Source organism: Bubalus bubalis, chromosome 14, assembly GCF_019923935.1.
Source record: "Bubalus bubalis isolate 160015118507 breed Murrah chromosome 14, NDDB_SH_1, whole genome shotgun sequence".
In the NCBI taxonomy this organism is placed as follows: domain Eukaryota; kingdom Metazoa; phylum Chordata; class Mammalia; order Artiodactyla; family Bovidae; genus Bubalus; species Bubalus bubalis.
In genome coordinates this window covers 47481853-47502541 of record NC_059170.1, presented here as the reverse complement: position 1 = coordinate 47502541, position 20689 = coordinate 47481853, and the positions used below count along the sequence as shown (strand labels likewise).

At 38.5% G+C, this 20689-nt stretch overlaps 1 protein-coding gene across 4 annotated transcripts in view; it reads left to right on the top strand.

Annotated features, from left to right (window-relative positions):
- MPP7 (MAGUK p55 scaffold protein 7) overlaps positions 1-20689 on the top strand; it is a 222768-nt gene that overhangs the window by 51844 nt on the left and 150235 nt on the right. For all 4 annotated transcript variants that reach the window (XM_044928038.2, XM_044928039.2, XM_044928037.2 and 1 more), the window contains exon 2: positions 3431-3585. In XM_044928038.2, coding sequence (XP_044783973.1) covers positions 3549-3585 — 37 coding nt within the window. In that variant the 5' untranslated portion in view covers positions 3431-3548. The remainder of the gene's footprint in view (positions 1-3430; positions 3586-20689) is intronic.

The window sequence follows — 20689 nt, the reverse complement described above, 5'->3', positions numbered from 1 at the left end:
GGGAAGATTCCCTGGAGGAGGGCATGGCAACCCGCTTCAGTCTTCTTGCCTGGAAAATCTCATGGACAGAGGAGCCTTGTGGGCTACAGTTCATGGCGCTACAAAGAGTCGGACATGACTGAGCACCCACCCTCAATCTAATAAGCAAATGTTCCCGAGTGCTGAGGGCTGAACCTCAGGGAGTTGTGGGAACCTCTGATTTGTCAGAAGCACAGGTGACAGGTGACAACCTGGCTCTGATATAAACATCAGAAGGGGGCTCATCTTATAGGACTGAGCCCTCACCCTGTGGGGTCTGATGCTGTCTCCAGATAGATGGTGTCAGAACTGAGTTAGATTGAAGGACACCCAGCTGGGTCACAGGATTGCTTGATGTGTAGAAAACCACACCGGTGTCAGAAATGAAGTAGTGTTGTAGTGAAGTATTTAGAGTAGAGGAGACACACAGGAGGAGTGTGTGTGCACATTAATAAAAATTTTTCAGATAATTATTTCACTGGATGCAATGAAGACAATTTTTTTTTTAAAAAAGGAAATCTTAGAACGCTTTCTGCTACAGATACTTGCACTTCTGTGGTTGACCACTAGATGTCACAAGAGCCCCGGGAGCCCCTAAAGGGCTGCCCAGGGCGGGTAGAAATTGAACATTGTAGGCTCAGGACCTTCACATATTTCACTGTTTCCACATGATCGATGCCAGCAGAACCTGATACAGTGTGATATATAGAAGCAAGGTATGACTGGAATAATGAAATTTCAAAAATAAGCCCTTTTAGAGGAGGGTTGTAATAGTTCTTTTGGGGATTGTAAATGTTTCAGGTGCACTTGACACCGGTTTCGTTCCTGGCGTTCGGGTCTCTCTTTTTTGTTTTTTATGGAAAGATGGATTGAACTTCAATTTAAGAATATTCGGTAATCCCTCTCAGGACATACTGTAACAGCTGGTATTTTTGTGTTGTAGTAAATCGATTCCATACAACAGTCAGTAATAATCACAACTGGGTTCTGACAAATTCCAAAGCATTTTCAGTAAGTTTAGCCAAAGAAAATATCATGATTACTACAGAAATGTAACTCAGTTTGAAAGTTAAACCCAGCAACTCCGCTTCGTTCCACAGAATATTAACCATTTTCCCTGATGAGATTTTATCAAGCCACTTATTTTTTTTATTGATATACTTGTATATGTTCTGAGAAGAGAATTACCTTGTAGCGTATATTTCTTAAATAATACATTTTTGGAAAAAATTACCTTGAGTGTTTACTGTGAAATAAAAGGTGAGAAATGCTACGATAAAATCTTCTATCTGTGGCATACGTGGAAGGCTGCGGCACCAACTCAGAAGGATGTTTTGATGTGAAATGTAAGGTGGTTTTTAGTTTTAATAGGATGTTTGTTATAAGCATAAATCGATTTATTATATGCTGTATGTGGTTTATGAAATTGAAACATTGTAAATTCTTTAAGGCTTGAAGAAAGTTGTAGTTTGCATGGTATAGATTATGTAGTATGTGTATTTCTGTAGTTAGGTAATCTGTACCATACAAATTGTGATTTATGGCATAAAGAACTTAAATTACATACATACACACTATAATAAATACCTGCATATATACGTTTTGTCCTAATGGTAGAAATATGTGTGCATACATTTTACAAATTACAACCATTTTTCCTTTTCTTCTCGGCAGCAGAACAAAAGTTTACTAATTGAATGCATTTTTAAAATTACATATGGTCTGTTTTTTATTTTCTTTGTGTTTGAATAGAGGAAAACTTTTATGTAGTTGAATCTGAATCTGGATTGTTAGGATAGCTTATGAAAACGAAGCAGTGTTACCTTTTAAAATTATTAGGGAAAATAGCTTCAGAGATGTGTGTTAATGAAACCTTGATTTTCCCTTTTCGTCTTATATTTAGCTTAGTGATTTGTATTTTCACTTGGTATTTAAAATAACGGCCACCGCATTTTTAATTAACACAGAGAGGATCTCTGTATGGATTTGTATGCATATTTTCACCACGTCAACCTTTTAACATAAAACAGAACTCAAGACACTGCACCCGGTTACTTGGTCCAAGATAGTCTTTTTGATGGTGAATATTTTTATACTAATATTTACTTTGATAATTAAAAAGCTAATTTAGAAAGCTCTAATAGAATTTTATAGTCTGGGTTTCTTCACGAAGAATTTGGCAAGCTCATTTTCTTTATTCTGTAATGTGAATCAGCAATTTAAACGCTTTTAAGAATTGAAGTGAGCCAGTTTTTCAAATGTTTACAGTATCTGTTTTTCTTGTTAATATATGTTAAAATATGCATTTAAATCACTGATCTTGCTTTATAGAGAACGGGGTGGGAGGGGAAATGCACTAAAAAGTGAGTTTAAACCCATTGTGTGGTTCTTCTGATTTCTGAAAAATGTAAATGCGGTGTATTTTCCGTTATTAGGCAGCTGTGGTCCAAATTTAAACCACATGGCCTCCTTCTAGGTGTCAGGCCAATGTAAATTTTAATCTTGCTACTTTTGTGTTTTCATTTTATAATCTCATTACCTGAATTTAAAAAACCCGGTCATCATATTCATTGTTTGCAGGATGCTGTTTTGTATCCTCTGGCTCATTGGAAGGTCAAGCAACTCTAAATTGCCATTATCTTCATTTGCACATAAGGAAATTAAGGCTTAATGAGGTTAAACAACTAGATCCCAGGGCTAGCAGGATTAGAGACTGAGCCAAACACTAGAGCCCTTGCTTTTAGTTATTATACAATAGTGCCTTTACTGCTTATTTGGGGATAAACATGACTGAAAACAGTTATTTAAAGAATCAATATTTTTCAAGATCCAACAAAGCTTAGTTTTTACTACAACAATTTATTTTCATTTATTAGCTTGGATTGTTAGGTTTAGTTTAGATTATCAACAGTTCTGTAAATCTAAAATGACATCTTGCTTTAATCCGAGTATTCTTTCAAGGTCGTTTGTGATCTTCAGTTAGCAAATTTGCAGTTGTCGTATTAGGATGACCTACTTAAATTAGTTATAAGTTGTTGACAACTTACAGACTCTTTTCTACATTTAGAAATACAGTTTAGAATTCTAATGAAGGGGAAGAGTTTTAGAATGATACTGGCTTACAAAAGCTTCCTTAAGTCCTCCATCTGTGCTGTCAGTGATTTTCAAAGCAACTGTAAAAATCTTTACAGAAGGCTTGACACATGCACGAAGAACTTGCGTGTTTTTAATTAGAAGTCCCACGTCAAAATCAAAAACTCTCCCACTTCCTATTTGTCTGTGCTCTCTAGACGAAACGGTGAAGCTTGTGATCTCATAATGTGTTGGGATCAGCATTTTGAATTAGTTACAGCAAGTTGCAATGTAGTCATCCTGCCTCTTCTATTTTTTAATGTGTTCCTTTTCTTTGTAGAAACGGCCTGCACGGGGACACACAGATCTCGGTAGTCGGCCCGGGAGTGGCTGCAGGGTTGGCATCTCGGCCGCCTTCCAGGGGAGTGAGTTGGCAGCACCGGGCTGGGCTCAGCATCATGCCCGCACTGTCCACAGGCTCGGGGAGCGACACAGGTACAGAGCCCATGAGGGCGCTTCCCCTCCCATCCTTACAAACATCCTTTTCACACTGAAAACCGGCATTGCTTTAAGCCAGTGCAGACAGGTCATGCTTGTTGTTCTGTAACCAACGCCAGGGCCAACCTTGGCTTTCCAGGATGAACGTGACCTCAGGGCGTGGGCTGAAGTGACGGGTAGTGACGGCTCCTACTGATGCTCTTGTCCTCTCCTGCGTTTTGGAATAATGTCGTACATTTACATTTTTTTTTAAATTAAGTTTTTTAAAGATACAGAAGAGTGTGGACAGTTTCATGCTACTCATATTACCCTCCGCTCCAGTTTAATCATAACTATGAATTTCTTGGGCCATATTTGCTCAGACCTCTCATTTTTTTCTCCATGCCCCCTGCCCCCTCCTCCCCATTTTTTCCATTTTCTTCTTGTCTAGAGATAAAAACTGTTCTGCAGTTGATATATGTCATTAAAGGACTCAATTAAAACAAATATTTCACCTTGTTATCAGTTGTAAGAATTAGTGATACTTAGAATAAAGATTTCCAAGAAAGGGAAAAAAGCTCACACATGTAGGTATGTGTGAAATGCCCTCCTCTGCTCTGATTCAGGAGGTGGGGTGGGGGTGGTCAGTGCCCCTTTTCTGGAATTCCCCAGAGTTAGCACTTTAAAAAAATGTATATTCCTGGACCCTCCTCAGAATTATTAAAACAGAATGTAACTAGGGTTGGGGAGCTGTAGCTTGCATTTTTTTTTTTAAGTTGTCTATTTTTATTGCGAGTGAGTGGGGGCTACTCTCTAGTTGTGGTACACGTGCTTCTCAACGTGGGGGCTTCTCTTGTGGCAGAGCACAGGCTCGGTAGTTGTAGCACACTTAGGTGCTTCCTGGAATGTGGGATCCTCCTGGATCAGGGATCAAATGCATTGTTCTCTGCATTGGCAGGCGGATTGGTATCCATTGCACCACCAGGGAAGTCTGGTGTGAGTTTTTAAGACCACTCAAAAGCAGGGGTGGCATAGAATGTGACTATGAGGGATGTTCTTTGTGGCACTGACCACGCTGACTTGGTCCCAACAGCCTTCTGCAACCAACTGAGACCTGTCTCATCCTGGACAGGTCCGGGCACCATAGTTTCAAAAGAGCCAAATCACAGATGTGATTTTGTGTTGTGTAGGTTACCCTGGCCTTCTCGTTTGCACTGTGTGCTCAGGTCATTCTTCGCTGTTTCAAGCTGAGATACACTTACTCACTTTGGCAAATTTTGTCTCCTCTTTATCCATCAAGAGTGATGTTTTTCTAGTGTGATTTATGCTGAGCATTAGTTTTACTTAGGAAGTGATTTTGATTTTTAAATTGCATGAAAATCTTTTTTTCTCAAGACGTGAACTTGGAAGCAGCTCCTTTGGAAAAAAAAATTTTTTTTTTCTTTTCAATTTTTATATAGTCCCACATTGTGTTCGACTATATAAAATGAATGATTTAAGTTTCCGTAGTGGTTTGGGAAATTATAGATAAAATTTATTTGAACCATAAATTTACTACAGTTTATGTAATGAATAAGTTTTATGCTTTGCCATTCACCAAAAAATGCCTTAGTTTAATTGAATGCAAAATATTTTTGTTGATTACACCTAACATGGGGAATGATTAAAATGGAGTATTTATAGTTTAGGCGTCAATCATAAAAAAAAACCATAGGCTGTTTAGAATGGAGAAAGCATACTCCCAGGCCTGCTTGGTGCAAACCTGAAATGCTGCGGTGACACCTGGCTTTGCAGTATTTTTCTGCCCAGCATGTCCCAACACGCTTGGCGTTGGGAGAGGAGACTGTTACAAGACTCGCTGCGGTCAGGGGAGCTCCGGGGTGTGGGCACCTGTGAGGTGCTCGGGTTCCCTGTCCTTCCCTGTAGGCCGCATGCCCTTGGCCAGTCAGGGGTCATTGTTACTGTTAGCAGGTTGCTCAGCAAGGGGTTGCTGTTCTCTCAAGTCTCCCAGGGAACAGAGTTAGCATAGCTGAAGGCAGACCTCATGCGAGAACAGGGGGCTTCTCACAGTGACCCCAGTGCTCACGTGGGGAAATACTTCCTGTGTAAACTTCTACCACTTCTTCTTTCTCTGAAACAGTTATACAAGGAATGCAGAAGAACATTCCTGCTGTCAAAGATACATAGATAAAAAAGGAAAGAAATCTTTTCAACCACTTTTCTCCCTCACCCTCCATCTCCTTTTCTTTCTGTTTGAAGAGTGTCCTGCAAGAATTTTCTGTACATTAAACACTTACATGCATATGTACGTAAAAGTGTATGTACATAAATAACATTGTTTTGTCTTTTTTATGTTTTAATCACAGATTTTATCATACTCTATGGATTATTCCATAGCTTTTTTCTACACCAAGTAATATGTCTCAAAGAGGTATTTCTATGAGGTGTGTGTGTATGTATATGCCTGTATATATAGATATATGTATATCCTCCAATTTTTTTTAAGTGAATGCATAGTTTTTCTATTGTGTCACAGTTTAACGAACCAGACTACTCTTAATGAAAGCCCTGGTTTTGTTACTTTTGTATTATTTTAGGAGAAAAGATGTATGCATTTAATAGATGTTGCCAGATTGTTCTGCAGAGGGGTTGGACCACTTAACAGTATGTGGACATTGCATTCAAAATCATTTCCGCTGCGTTCTTGCCAATATTCAGTGTTATGTCCTTACAATTTTTACTGATCTGATGGGGGAAAACAGGGTGTCTTAAGTGTAAAGTGTGCATCAGTCCTGACATTGGGCACATTTTCACTTTTTTAATGGTCATTTATTCCTCTGGTTGGTTTGTTCATATCCCTTTTCCATCATTCTATTGGTTTATCACTTTCTTATTTATTTGCAGTATCTCTTTATTTGTGTTTTGGATATTAATCCTTTGGGTCATTTTAGGTTGAACACCATTTTTCCTCATCAGTCATTTGCACTTTTTTTCTTCCTTAAATACTACCATTGTTAAATAGAAGTTGAAAATGTTCATATGGGCAGGTATATTCTGAATGGTGAATGCTTTTTTCCTTCTGCTTAAGAAGACTTTTCCAAGAGGATTTCAAAATCTTATTTTAATAATTAAAAAAAAATTGTGTTTACATTATTTGGAATTTCAGTCCAACTAGTTTGCACATGGAAGGAGACAGGGATCTAATCAAATCTTAACATATTTCCCTGTTGAAGAACCGGCAGTCTCTGTGTGCCACTCTCTGGAGGAGAGAGTGCCCTGCCCCCTTTCCTTCCAGGTGAAGTATCCATGTAAGTTGTTTGGAATAATTTGTCTCTTCTCTCCCATCAATTTATTCAGTCTATATCAGTGTGGATTCTTGGATGTTTGTTTATACTTTGGGACATCACCCAGTTCTACTTCATTTATTTGGTTGTTCAAATTACCCCAGCTTTGGGCACAGGAGCTTTTTCAGTTCGTTTCTTTGACATATCCCCATCCACCGAGGGTTTGTTTTTAATGCTTCCTTCCTTTGGGCATGATGAGGTGCTCTGGGTTGATCTTGCCATGCCCCATTTAGAATCAGCCAGTTTTCAAAGGACCACTGGTTACTGTTTTTAGGGAATGGAGTAGAAGCCAAGATCTGGATGATAGCTTTGCATAGTGTTGCACATATATGAACATTTCTACATGCAATCATCTGTAAGTATATTAAGCTAAGTGTGAGCATGGCTCTGAAGTTTCCTTAGGCTTTCCTTGTGTTTGATGACATTAATGGTTTTTGTGAGTACTTACTGATGTTTCCAGCTCTAATCCGTAGGAAATAAGTCATTTTAGCCTCTTTCTCTTGCCTGTAAATCCCACTGGCTGCCATATATCCACCATCCTTCTACCTAATTATTTATTTACACAGTGTATTATGTAGGAGTATCTGAATTGTTACCTGTCCTCTTTGAAAACCAGCTTTTATCAACCAGAGAGCTGATCTTGTTTTGTTCCTGTGATAGTACCATTCTGTTCTGAATTTTATGGGATCATTCTTTCCCTGCATAGTGCTTAAATGTTCGTATTAGTTTTATAAATTCATTAGGTCTGGATTTTACAAATATCATATGATGTGAAATGTAATATATATATACAGAAATGCATATAAAACTTTTTATAATACAGTTTTAAAAGTGATTATAATTCAAGTGACCACCACCTGAGTAAAGAAATTGAACACTCTGAGAGCGATCCAAGCACTTCTTCCCATTCAGCACCTCCTCTTCCCTGGTGGCTCAGACTGTGATCTGCCTGCAACACAGAAGGCCTGGGTTCAGTCCCTGGGTTGGGAAGATTCCTTGGAGAAGGGAATGGCAACCCACTGCAGGATCCTTGCCTGGGAAATTTCCATGGACAGAGGAGCCTGGTGGGCTATAGTCCATGGGGTTGCAAAGAGTTGGACATGACTGAGTGACTCACACACACACACACACACACAACTTCTTTAGAGATGGACAGAAAAGGAAAAGATTCCTACCTCGCATGGTGCACAACAGATAACGTTTTAAACATCCCTAGGAACTTTGGTTTAATTTTGCCTGTCGTTGAGCTTTATAAATGGAATTACAGTGCATGAATTTTTTCTTTTAGGGGACGATGTAGAATGTGAAAAAAATAACAAATTATAAAATTTTAAAAGTGGATACATAAAATAAATATTACAAAATCCAGAGGAAAAGCAAAATATTTTAACTGCTTGACACACCTCTCTACTTGTTTTTCTTCTTTATTTTTTGACTATCTACTTTTTGATCGTCTCTGCCTGTGACAATGATTTTGTAATATTGACTTTGAGACCTTCTGGTCTGTAAAGGGGAAGTGCAGGTTACTTGTGTAGACAGTCCTTCTGACACACAGTAGTTCTGACACCAGTTCTGTGGGTTTTTTCCTCTGCGACTCCAGCCGGGTGTCTTACAGTTCAGTTCTGATGCACATTGGAGGTGGTGCCAACCTCACAGGTTATGGGTGCAGCAATAGGTCCTTGGGTTACCCCTATTTCTATCTAGCTCGGCTGCAAGTCAGAGGTTCCCATAACTGCATCCTTGCATTCAGTCATGTGCTAGAACAGCTCAAAGAACTAAGGGAAACATTGACCTTGTCTTTGTCAGATTGTTGTTGTTTAGTTGCTAAGTCGTGTCTGACTCTTTTGAGACCCCATGGACTGTAGCCCACCAGGCTCCTCTGTCCATAGGATTTCCCAGGCAAGAATACTGGGATGGGTTGCTCTTTTCTCCTCCAGGGAATCTTCCCAACCCAGGGATTGAACTGGTGTCTCCTGCATTGGCAGGTGGAATCTTTACCACCTGAACCACCAGGGGAGCCCTTTGCCAGGTTATATCACATAATAAAGGACATGGTGAAGGATGCAGGTGAAGAGATACGTAGGGTGAGGTATGGAGGGGTCCAGAGATCAGAAGACTCTATCCCAGGGAGTTGGGGTCCATCAGCCTCCTGGTGTGTAGAAACTCGCTGGATCCATAGTACTGGGGTTTTATGGTGGCTTCAACATGTACTGGAGAAGGAAATGGCAACCCACTCCAGTACTCTTGCCTGGAGAATCCCCTAGACAGAGGAGCCTGGTAGCTCCTCTGTCATGTACATGTACTCCTCTGACAGTACATGGGGTCGCAAAGAGACAGACACGACTGAGCGACTTCACTTCACTTAAACATGTAAGCTTGACTCACGATTAACTCCGCCTTCAGTCCTTTTCCTTCTCCAGAATGCGGGAGTGATCCTGTCTCTTCATCTCTCGTGTCTGTTGCTCACTGTGGTCCATGTGTAGTGATAGCTCATGGTATTGAATAGCTTTCATTTTCATTTCTTGGTTATTTATGAGGTTGGACACATTTTCACATTGGCGACTTAGATTTCCTCTTTGTTGAAGTACCAATGTAAATCTTCTGCTCATTTTTCAAGTGCCTGGTCTTCTGTGTAGGACATGTTTTTATGTTATGGATTCTGTGCTTCATAAGCTTTGCTGGTTACCTGTGTGATATCATCCTTTCTCCATCTGGGGCTATCTTCTCCTTCATGCTTCCTTCGCTGGTCCACATGTAGAAGGTACACATTTCAGTGTAGCTCATTACCATGGGCTTTATGGTTAGTGATGTCTATATTTTATTCATGAAATATTTCCTTAGCTTACGGTCAGGAAGTTGCTCCTCCTTTCTTTTACATTTTGATTTTAATGCTCTAGAACAGATTTTCGTATAAGGTGTGAGTTGGGCTCCAGGATGTCCAGTTGTCCCACCATGAGGTTGTAAAGACCACCTTCTCTCCCCTGCTCACACAGCTGCCCGCTGGTACCCTCGTTACAGTGTTGATGTCAGTGTGACCTGTACCATCCTCATTTTTAGTTCTAGGTCTCAAAAGGAATTACGTCAATGTTTCTTGTTTCTTCTTTGTCATATTTGCTCAAGGGTTTGTTCATGTATGCCTTTTATTAGATTAAGGAAGTTTCCTTTTATTCTTAGTTTGCAGAAAACTTTTTTTTTTAATGATTAGCCATTGAATTTTGTCAAGTGCTTTTTATTTATTCATTGTAATCAATATGATTTGTTTCATGTAAATCTCAATATAACAAATCTCACTGATTTTTTAAAAAAACTTTATTTTGTATTGGGGTATAGCTGATTAACAATATTATGATACTTTGAGGTGAATAGCCAAGGAACTCAGCCATACATGTACATGTGTCTATTCTCCCCTAAACTGCCCTCACATCCACATAACACTCAGCAGAGTTCCATATGCTGTACAATAGGTCCTGGTTGGTTTTCCATCTAAGTAGAGCAGTGTGTGCGTGTCCATCCCAAACTCTCTATCCTCCCATTCCTTCCCCCGGCATCCAGTCTGTGAGTCTCTTTCTGTTTTGTAAGTTCATTTGTATCGTTCCTTTTTAGAGTCTATGTTTAAGGGATGTCATGTGATACTTCTCCTTCTCTTTCTGTCTTACTTCACTCAGTATGACAATCTCTAGGTCCATCCATGTTGCTGCAAATGGCATTATTTCATTCTTTTTTAATGGCCAAGTAATATTCCATTGTATATACATACCACATCTTCTTTATCCAGTCCTCTCTCAGTGGACATTTAGGTTGCTTCCATGTCTTGGCTGTTGTAAACAGTGCTGCAGTGAGCGCTGGGGTGCATGTACGCTTTCGGATCATGTTTTTCTCTAAATCTGTGCCCAAGAGTGGGATTGCAGGGTCATGTGGTAGTTCTGTTTTTAGTTTTTTTTTTTTTAAGGAGCCTCGCTACTGTTCTCCATAGTGGCTGTATCAATTTACATCCCCAACAACAGTGTAGGAGGGTTCGCTTCTCTCCATACCCTCTCCAGCATTTATCATTTGTGGATTTTTTGATGATAGCCATTCTGACTGATGTAAGGTGATATCTTATTGTAGTTTTGATTTGCATTTCTCTAATAATTAGTGATGTTGAAGATCTTTTCATGTGTCTCTTGGCCACCTGTATGTCTTCTTTGGAGAAATGTCTGTTTGGGCCTTCTGCCTATTTTTTGAATGGGTTGCTTGTTTTAATTCTGTTACATATCATGAGCTGTTGTAAATTTTGAAGACTAATCCCTTGTTGGTCACATCATTTACAAATATGATCTCCCAATCTGTGGGTTGTCTTTTCATTTAGTTTATTGTTTCCTTTGCTGTGCAAAAGCTTTTGAGTTTAAGTAGGTCCCATTTGTTTATTTTTGTTTTTAATTTCCATTTTTCTGGGAGATGGATCGAAAAAGATACTGTTGTGATTTGTGTCAGAGTATTCTGGCTATGTTTTCCTCTAGGAGTTTGGTAGTGTCCAGTCTCACATTAGGTCTTTAATCCATTTTGAGCTTATTTATGTATTTGGTGTTAAAGAATGGTCTAATTTCATTCTTTTTTTTTTTTTTTTTCCAGTTTTCCCAGCACCATTTGTTGAACAGACTGACTAATCTCACTAAGTTTTGAATGTCAAACCATTTTAGGGATAAATCCAATTTGTTCACAATTTATCATCCTTTTCATATAGCCTGCTTAATTTGATTTGCTCACGTTTTATGTCCAACTTTAATATTTGTGTTTATGAGTGAGTTTAGCCTATAATTCTCCTTTCTTATTATCTCAGATTTTCACAGTTGTGCAGTGTGTTGGAAGGAGTCTTTACTACTGTTCTTTTCTGTTTCTTTTTTGGGGGAGGGGGTTCGTTTGAATCCTTTTATCATTTTAAATTTCCCAGCTAATTATTTTGAAGTTATACTTTCTCTTTCTCTTTTTTTTAGTAGCTATCTTGGAAATTACAACATGCACCCTTTATTATAAAATCTCCTCTTAATCTGTACCTCTATTGTTATCCTGTATTCTTGCCTAGAAAAATCCCATGGGTGGGCTACAATCCATAAGGTCTCAAATAGTTGGACATGACTGAGTGAGCACACATGGACAGTTTAAAAAAATCCAAACAATGAAGAGTCTTTTATTTCATCTTTAGAGCATCTTACAATTTGGTATTTTAATCCAAAATAACTTTTCTAATGTAAAAATCTTTAGCGCTTCCACTGTCGAAGGTCTGCTTCATTTATCTATTGATCAGTGAAGGTCTACTGATGTCCAACTCTCTGTGTGATCATGTCTGACATGCTTTCATTGCCTTTATTTTGAAAGGTATTCTTACTAAGCATAGAATTCTAGGTTAGTATTGTTATTTTTTCAGTGTACTAGGCACGCTGGAACTCCAGTACTTTGACCACCTCATGCGAAGAGTTGACTCATTGGAAAAGACTCTGATGCTGGGAGAGATTGGGGGCAGGAGGAGAAGGGGACGCACGACAGGGGATGAGAGAGGGGGCTGGATGGCATCACTGACTCGATGGATGTGAGTCTGAGTGAACTCTGGGAGTTGGTGATGGACAGGGAGGCCTGGAGTGCTGCGATTCATGGGGTCTCAAAGAGTCGGACACGACTGAGCGACTGATCTGAACTGAACTGAAGAGCCAGAAGGTGAACACATGATACCTTAAAAGCTGCTGGATAGAAATGAGTTGTTAGGCTCTGTGTGTTCACAGTTCCCTTTCACAGCAAATCGAGCTCATCTGACACGTGGTTAACTGGTAGCTGTTCTCTGTGAACAAAAAGCAGTGTGTGCATCCATGTTTGGGTATGGTTTTTTTTTTTTTTGGTTATAGTCTACATAGTGCTTGAGCTTCTTTTAAACTGAAGCGGTACACTTATTTTCATCCTTGTCTCTGTTCACACAATGTTTATGAGCCAAATGAAGAGGTTTTCTCCAAGTCGTGTGGCTTTTTCAGTGGTGAATAGAAAAATCACCACGTGGCATTTTCTCCCCGTGGCTCACAAGTGGCGTCTGCGTCTCAGCTTCTGTCCTGCCCATAGTTTCTTGCAAAGGTACGGTCAGCATCTGCCAGCATGACTACGTGATAGCAATCACTCTTCCTTGTGCATACCTTCACCATTGTGGAGTCCAACAGAATCATCTCAAGCAATAATTTTGCCAGTAATGTTCATTCATTGCATAGTATTTGTCTTTCAGTCTGAGGCTTATTTTGCAATCTTTATGGCTACAGTGTGACCTGTTTTAGCTACACTCCTTACTTAGCTATAAGGAGTGCAGTATTTAGTGATGTCTGTGTAGTTTTAAAAAATTGTAAAATGCATATAAAATTTGATACATTAACCATTTGAAGTGTATAATTTAGTAGCATTCATTATATTCAAAATGTGCAAACATCACCACTGTTTATTTCCAAAATATTTTCATCACCCCAAACAGAAACTCTGTATCCGCTTAACAATAACTTCACTTGCTCCCCACCACCCGTGTCTGGCAGTCACCATTCTACTTTCTGTTTTGCCTGTTTTAGATATTTCCTGTAAATGGAGTTATACAGTATTTGTCCTTTTGTGACTGACTTATACCACTTAATATAATGTTTACAAGATATATCCACATTATGATCTATGTATCAGAACTTCATTCACTTTTATGGTTGAAGAATATTCTTCTGTATGTATATATGTGTGTATGTTTCTGTATGCTGAATTTTGTTTATCCATTTTTCTGTTGATGGACACTTGAGATGCTTTTACTTTCTGGCTATTGTGAGTAATATTGTAATGGACATTGCAGTTACAAGTATCTGTTTAAATCTCTGATTTCAGTTCTTTTAGATGTGTGCCTCGGAACAGAATTTCCTGGTCAGATTCTGAATTTAGCTTTCTGAGGAAGCACCAGACTGTTTTCTGCAGTCTGCACCATTTTATATTTCCACCAGCAAAGGATGAGAGCTTATATCCTCATCCCTACTTGTTATTTTATGTGTGTTAAAAGTTACAGTCATCCTAGTACGTGTGCAGTGATAGCTCATTGTGGTTTGAAAGATTGAAGGCAGGAGGAGAAGGGTACAAAAGAGGATGAAATGGTTGAATGGCTTCAGTGACTCAATGGACATGAGTTTGAGCAAGCTCTGGGAGACAGTGAAAGACAGGCAAGCCTGGCGTACTACAGTCCATGGAGTCTCAAAGCATTGGACACGATTTAGCGACTGAACAACAAATGACTAATGATGTCGAGCTTTGTTTCATGTCCTTGTTGGCCATTTGTACAGGTGACCCTTGAATGACACAGGTCAGTTTTTTTCTACATCGTTATGCTTTTGTACATTACATCCCCATGTCTTATTTTTGTTATAACTGGAATTTTGTACCTTTTTATTCCTTTCACTCATTTTGTCCAACTCCCACCCTTGCCTTAGGCAGTCACCAGCTCGTTCTTATTATCTGTGAGCTGCTTGTTGTTGTTTTTTAGATTCCACATATAAGTGAGATCATATGGTATTTGTCTTTCTCGATCTTATTTCACTTAGCATAATACTTTCAGGGTCCAGCCATGTTGTTATAGATGGCAAGATTTCATTTGCTTTTTTAAAGGCTGAGTAATATGCCTGTGTGTGTGTGTGAAACATTTTCTCTATCCATCTGTCAGTGGACATTTAGGTTATTTCCATATCTTGGCTATTGTAAGTAATGCTGTAATGAACATATATCTTTTTGAGTTAGTGTTTTTATTTTCCTTGGGTAAATACCCAGAAATGGATATGCTGGATCATATGGTAGTTAGGATGAGATGGCTGGATGGCATCACTGACTCAATGGACGTGAATCTTAGTGAACTCCGGGAGTTGGTGATGGACAGAGAGGCCTGGCGTGCTGCGATTCATGGGGTCGCAAAGAGTCGGACGCGACTGAGCGACTGATCTGATCTGATGGTAGTTCTACTTTAAAATATTTTTTTTGAAGAACTCCATACTGTTCTCCATAGTGGCTACACCAATTTACAGTCCCCCAACAGTGTACTACGATTCGCTTTTTTCCACATCCTTATCAGAACTTATTTCTTACCTTTTTAATACTAGCCATTCTAATAGGTGTGAAGTGTTATCTCACTGTGGTTTTGATTTGCATTTCTCTAATAATTAGCAATGTTGAACATCTTTTCATGTACCTGTTGGCCCATTGTATGTCTTCTTTGGAAAAATGTCTATTTGGATAATCTGCCTTCTTTTTAACCCCTTATGAGATATATGAATTGCAAACATTATTATTTTGTAGATTGCCTTTTGATTTTGTTGATGGTTTCCTTTGCCATGCAAAAGCTTTTTAAATTTACATAGTCTTGCTTGTTTATTTTTGCTTTTCTGCTTTTGCTTCTAGTGTTAAATCCCAATAATCATTGCTAAGACCAGTGTCAAAGAGGCTTCCAGCCTATGTTTTCTTCTAGAAGTTTTATGGTTTCAGATCTTATAGTCACATCTTTAATCCATTTTGAGTTAATCTTTTGTGTAAGGTGTAAGATAATGATCTAGTTTCTTTTTTTTTTTCTGTCTTAGCTGTCCAACACCAGTTACTGAAGAAACTCTCCTTTATCCATTGTATATTTTTAGCTCCTTTGTCATAAATTTAATGACCATAGATGCCGGTTTCTGGGCTCTCTATTCTGATTAGTTGGACTCTATGTCTTTTTTAATCATCTTACCATACTGTTTTGCTTACTAGAGCTTTGTGATATAGTTTGAAATCAGGGAACATTATGCCTCCACCTTTTTCTTCCTTAAGCTTCCCTTAGCTATTGGGGTCTTTTATGGTTCCGTACAAATTTTATGATTGTTCTGTTTCTGTGAAAAATGCCATTGAAATGTTCATGGGGATTGCACTGAATTTGTAGATTTCTTTGGGTAGTAGGGACATTTTAACAATATTAATTCTTCCAATCCATAAGTGTGGAATATCTTCCCATTTATTTGTGTTTCTCAGTGTCTTTCATCAGTGACATAGTTTTCAGTGAACAAGTCTTTAACTTTATTGGTAAAAATTATTTCTAAGTATTTTATTCTTTTTGATGCAATTGTAAATAGGATTGCTTTCTTAATTTCTCTTTCTGATAGTTTAGTGTATGAAAACACAGTAGATTTCTGTCCATGATTTTGTATCCTGCAACTTTAGTGAATCCATTTATTTATTCTAACTTGGTGGCATCGTTAGGGTTTTCTATATATAATATCTTGTCATCTGTAAAGAGTTACAGTTTTACTTCTTCCTTTTTGATTTAGATGCCTTTTACTTCCTTTTGTCTGATTACCATGACTAGGACTTCTAATACTTTGTTGAATAAAAGTGGTGAGAGGGAGCATCCTTGTTCTGCTCCTCATCTTAGAAGAAATGCTTTCAGCTTTTCACCTCTGACTATGATATTAGCTCTGGGTTTGTCATAGACAGCCTTTATTGTATTGAGATGTGTTTCCACTGTACCCACTTTGTTGAGAGTTTTGATCATGAAGGTGTGTTGAATCTAGTCACATGCTTTTTCTGCGTCTATTGAGATGATCATATGATTTTTATTATTTATTCTGTTAATGTGGTGTATCTCAAATTGATTTGCAGATGCTGAACCATCCTTGCATACCTGGAATAAATGCACTTTCTTATGGTGCATCAACTTTTTAATGTAATGTTGAATTTGGTTAGCTACTATTTTGTTGAGGATTTTTACAGCTATGTTCATCAGGGATATTGGCTTGTGATTTTCTTTTCTTGCATTGTCCTTGCCTGGTTTTGCTATTAGGGTAATGCAGGCCTTGTAAAATGAGTTTGGAAGTGGTCCTTCTGTTTTTTGGAAGAGTTTGAGAAGGATTGGTGTTGATTCTTTGAATGTTTGGTATGGTGCAGCCATCTGGTCCTGGACTTTTGCTTGTTGAGAGATTTTTGATTACTAATTCAATCTCCTTACTAGTAATGTCTGTCCACATTTTCTGTTTCTTTATGATCCACTCTGTAGGTTGTATGTTTCTAAGAAATTTACCCATTTCTTCTAGGTTGTCCAGTTTGTTGGTATATTGTTTATAGTAGTCCCTTAATGATCCTTTCATTTTTGTAGTATCAGTTGTAACAGCTACTCTTTCATTCTTGATTTATTTATTTGAGTCCTTTTTTTTTCTTGGTAAGTTAGTTTTGTTTCTTTTCAAAGAACCAGCTCTTGGTTTTATTGATCTTTTTTTCCCCCTTTGTTCTTTCTATGGTCCTTGAGTTATAAAGTTTGTTTATTTGAGATTTTTCTTGTTTCTCGAGTTAGGTATTCATATCTATGAAGTTCCCTCTGCTTTTGCTGCGTTACCTAAGTTTTGGTATGTTGTATTTCTATTTTTATTTCTTTAAAGGTATTTTTTGATTTCTCTTGATTTCTAAATTGACCCATTAGTTGTTCAGTAGCATATTATTTAATGTCCACATATTTTGGTGTTACATTTTACATCTTTTTATCTTGTATCCCTTAACTAGTTATTGTGGTTATAGTCATGCTCACAGCTTTTGCCTTTTAAACTTCACATTGACTTTTTAAGTGATAATCCACTACCTTTTCTATGTATTTATCTTTACCAATGAGATTGCTACTTTTACAGATTTTCCTATTATTAAGGAGCATCATTTCTTTTCAGCTTAAAAAAGTCCCTTTAACATTTAAGGCCTGTTTAGTGGTGATGAACTACTTTTGCTTTTGTCTGAAAAACTCTTTTCTTAATTCTGAGTGGTAATTTTGCCTGGTAGAAAATTCATGGTTGAAAATTTTATTCTTTAGCAGTTTAACTATATCATGCCACTTCCTCTGGGCTGCAGTTTCTGTTGAGAACCTACTCATAATATCATGGGGGCTCTCTTTACATAAGAAGTAGTCTCTTGCTGCTTATAAGATTCTCTCCTTGTCTTTAACTTTTGACGTTTTAATTGTAATGTGAATTGGTGTGGATCTCTTTGAGTTCATTGTATTTGGAGTTCTCTGGGCTTCCAGGATCTGAGTGTTGTTTCCTTCCCCAGGTTAGGGAAGTTTTTAGTTAGTATTTCTTCAAATAAGTTTTCTGCCATTTTTCTCTCTCTTCTTCTGGGACCCCTATATTTTGAATGTTAGTTTGCTTAATGTTGTCCCATAAGTTCCTTAGCTGTCTTTACTCCCCCTGCCCTTTATTTATTTCCTTCTCCTCTGATTTCCTCTTCTGTGTCTTTGAGTTCACTGATCCTCTGTTTCTTATTCATATAGTCTGCTGTTGAACTCCTTTAATGTAGTTTTAGTTCTGTTATTTTATTTTTCAGTTCTGTTACTTCTCTTTGGTACTTTTTGTGTTTTCTGGCCCTTAGTTGTACTTCTCACTGTGTTTATCCATTCTCCTCCTGAGTCAAGGGAGCATCTTTATCACCATTATATTTTCCTTCTTATGAGATAAGTGACATATCACTGTTCATTAAGGTTTTTCCCTTAGGTTTTTACCTTATTCTTTCATTTGGGATGTATTTCTCTGTATCTTCATTTGCTTGACTCTGTTGGTTTCTATATATTAGATGAAATAGCTACCTTTCCAAGTCATGAAGGGTTGGCCTTCTGTAGGAGATGAACCTTATTTTTCAACCCTGCCCTAGTTGTTGTCTCTAAAACCTTTGTGATTTTCCAACTATCCTATTTTATTTTTAGGAGCTTCCAGTTGTTGAGGGTGTGCCAAGACTAGTCATTGTCCCAGTGGGGAGGATCTTGGTCAGCACCTAGGTTCAGGGTCTGATCGGAAGCCAGACCCTCAAGCAGTAGCTTTTAAAGAATGTAGCTATATATCACGTCTTGTGAGTGTAAGCCCTGCTGTCTACAGACCAGGTGAGCTGGTGGTGTCCACTGGGTGGTAGCCACAAAAACTGGGTCATTAGATGTGTGTAGAAGCTTCCCTCTTGGAGATGCTGGTGCTCTGGAGAGTGTGAAGATGTTGCACACTGGCTGGAATGAGAGGAGGTGTACATAGTTGGCATCTACTAAAAAAAGAAAAAAAAACGAGAAAAATAAGATGGTGCTCACTGGTCTTACCAAGGCAGAGGGAGAGTGTGGAAGATGACACCCACCAGAAAGGAAAGAAAAAAAAGGCACCTGCTGGCTTTAGCAAGTGTCTACTAAAAAGTGCACAGCCTGAAAGTTGAGAATTATATTCTATCTGGCAAACTTTCTGAGCACTTAAGCCCAAGAGGCAGCCTCTCAGACTACTTTGAAAGACTGTTCTGAAGAGGTAAGGGAGGAGCCAGGATATATAGGAGTTTGGAACAAAAATCAGGTAGTTGGAACATCAAAAGATTACTGATAATTAAAACAGACATCTCATGTAATGAAATTACCAGTTTTCTGTGTATGGGAGGATGTGAAGATCTGGATTCACTGAAATCATTCCTTTAATATGAACTGTAGCTATCTAGGGCCATCTATCCTGGTTTTCTCCATCCTGAATCTCCCTCAGGGTGGAGTTTGCCGGGGGTGGGGAACAGCTGCTGTGGCTGATGGCTGCATCATTCTTTGTTTCCTGATATTCATGGAGGACTTTGTCCACACAAGGCAGAAGGAGAGTAGGGAGATGGTCCCCACCACCTTCTGTCCTTGGAGAGAATCCTAGGAGCCCCCTGCCCCTCAGACCAACACTTTAAAGTTAGCAAATAAATCTTTTTCACTTAAAGTCTGGGTGATTTTTCCAAGGCTCCTTCTCTGTTGGTCCTGAGGTGGGCGAATCTGTGTGGGGGCCCTTTAAGGGCTGTTTTTCAGTTTCCCACAGTCCAGTGGGTCTCATGGGTACGAGCCCCTCTGTGACCACATTTTAATTTAATTAACAGTGTTGTAGGGTATAGTATAATTGCAACTCTGTGCTAGTCTTAGCATGAACGAAGAATGGAGCATCCTGAAATTTTCTTTGTTGGCATGATATGGCTGGCAACACTTTAATGACACTTTAACTTTTCCAACAGGATTATAAAAAGGGCACTTTAACAAAAATATTTGATGTTTTTTTTTTAAGTTTGTCATTCAGATTGTTCCCTCTTGAAGTGCGATGCAATGTCAGGCCTGTGTTTTCTTCCTTGCTTGTTAGGAAAGACCTCTTTCAGGAGCTCATACATCACCTTCATTTCTTGTCATTTTCACCTTTACTTGTGTCATCAAAGATAAAAGTCAATAATGTTAGTGTGGTGGGCATGTATTTGATAGGAAAGGACATCGAATGAGGGTTAATATTGTAGGCTGTAAGTTTGTTAGTGAATATTATTATGTTTGCTTGCCTTTGTAACCTTTGGTACTCAGATTTGGTACTCAGATCATAAATACTCAGAAGATCAGGAACCTCTATGTTTGTATTACTATTTTCCATCACTGTTTTATGCTTCTGTGAGTGAGTCTGAACATCTGACTTAATATAATTGTCGTTGTGTAAAGCGTTAATTTTCCAATTACAGGTAGCAATAAAGAGATACCATGGAAGTTGATGAGAAGGAACAAGAGTTCTGACTGGCATAACCTCTGTATCACCTGTACGGCTTTTGTAACAATGATAGCACTAGATTTTTGCAAAAAAAGCATCCCTTTGTTGAAAATTTGAATATGGGTCAACAAAATTTTGATTTTTTTTCCTCTTGGACAGTGCTAAATTCCCAGTGGGAAAAAGTGCCTGCAGACTATCTAAGGGACCATTGGACCCTGAAATGGTCAGCAGGAGGCACCTTAAGAA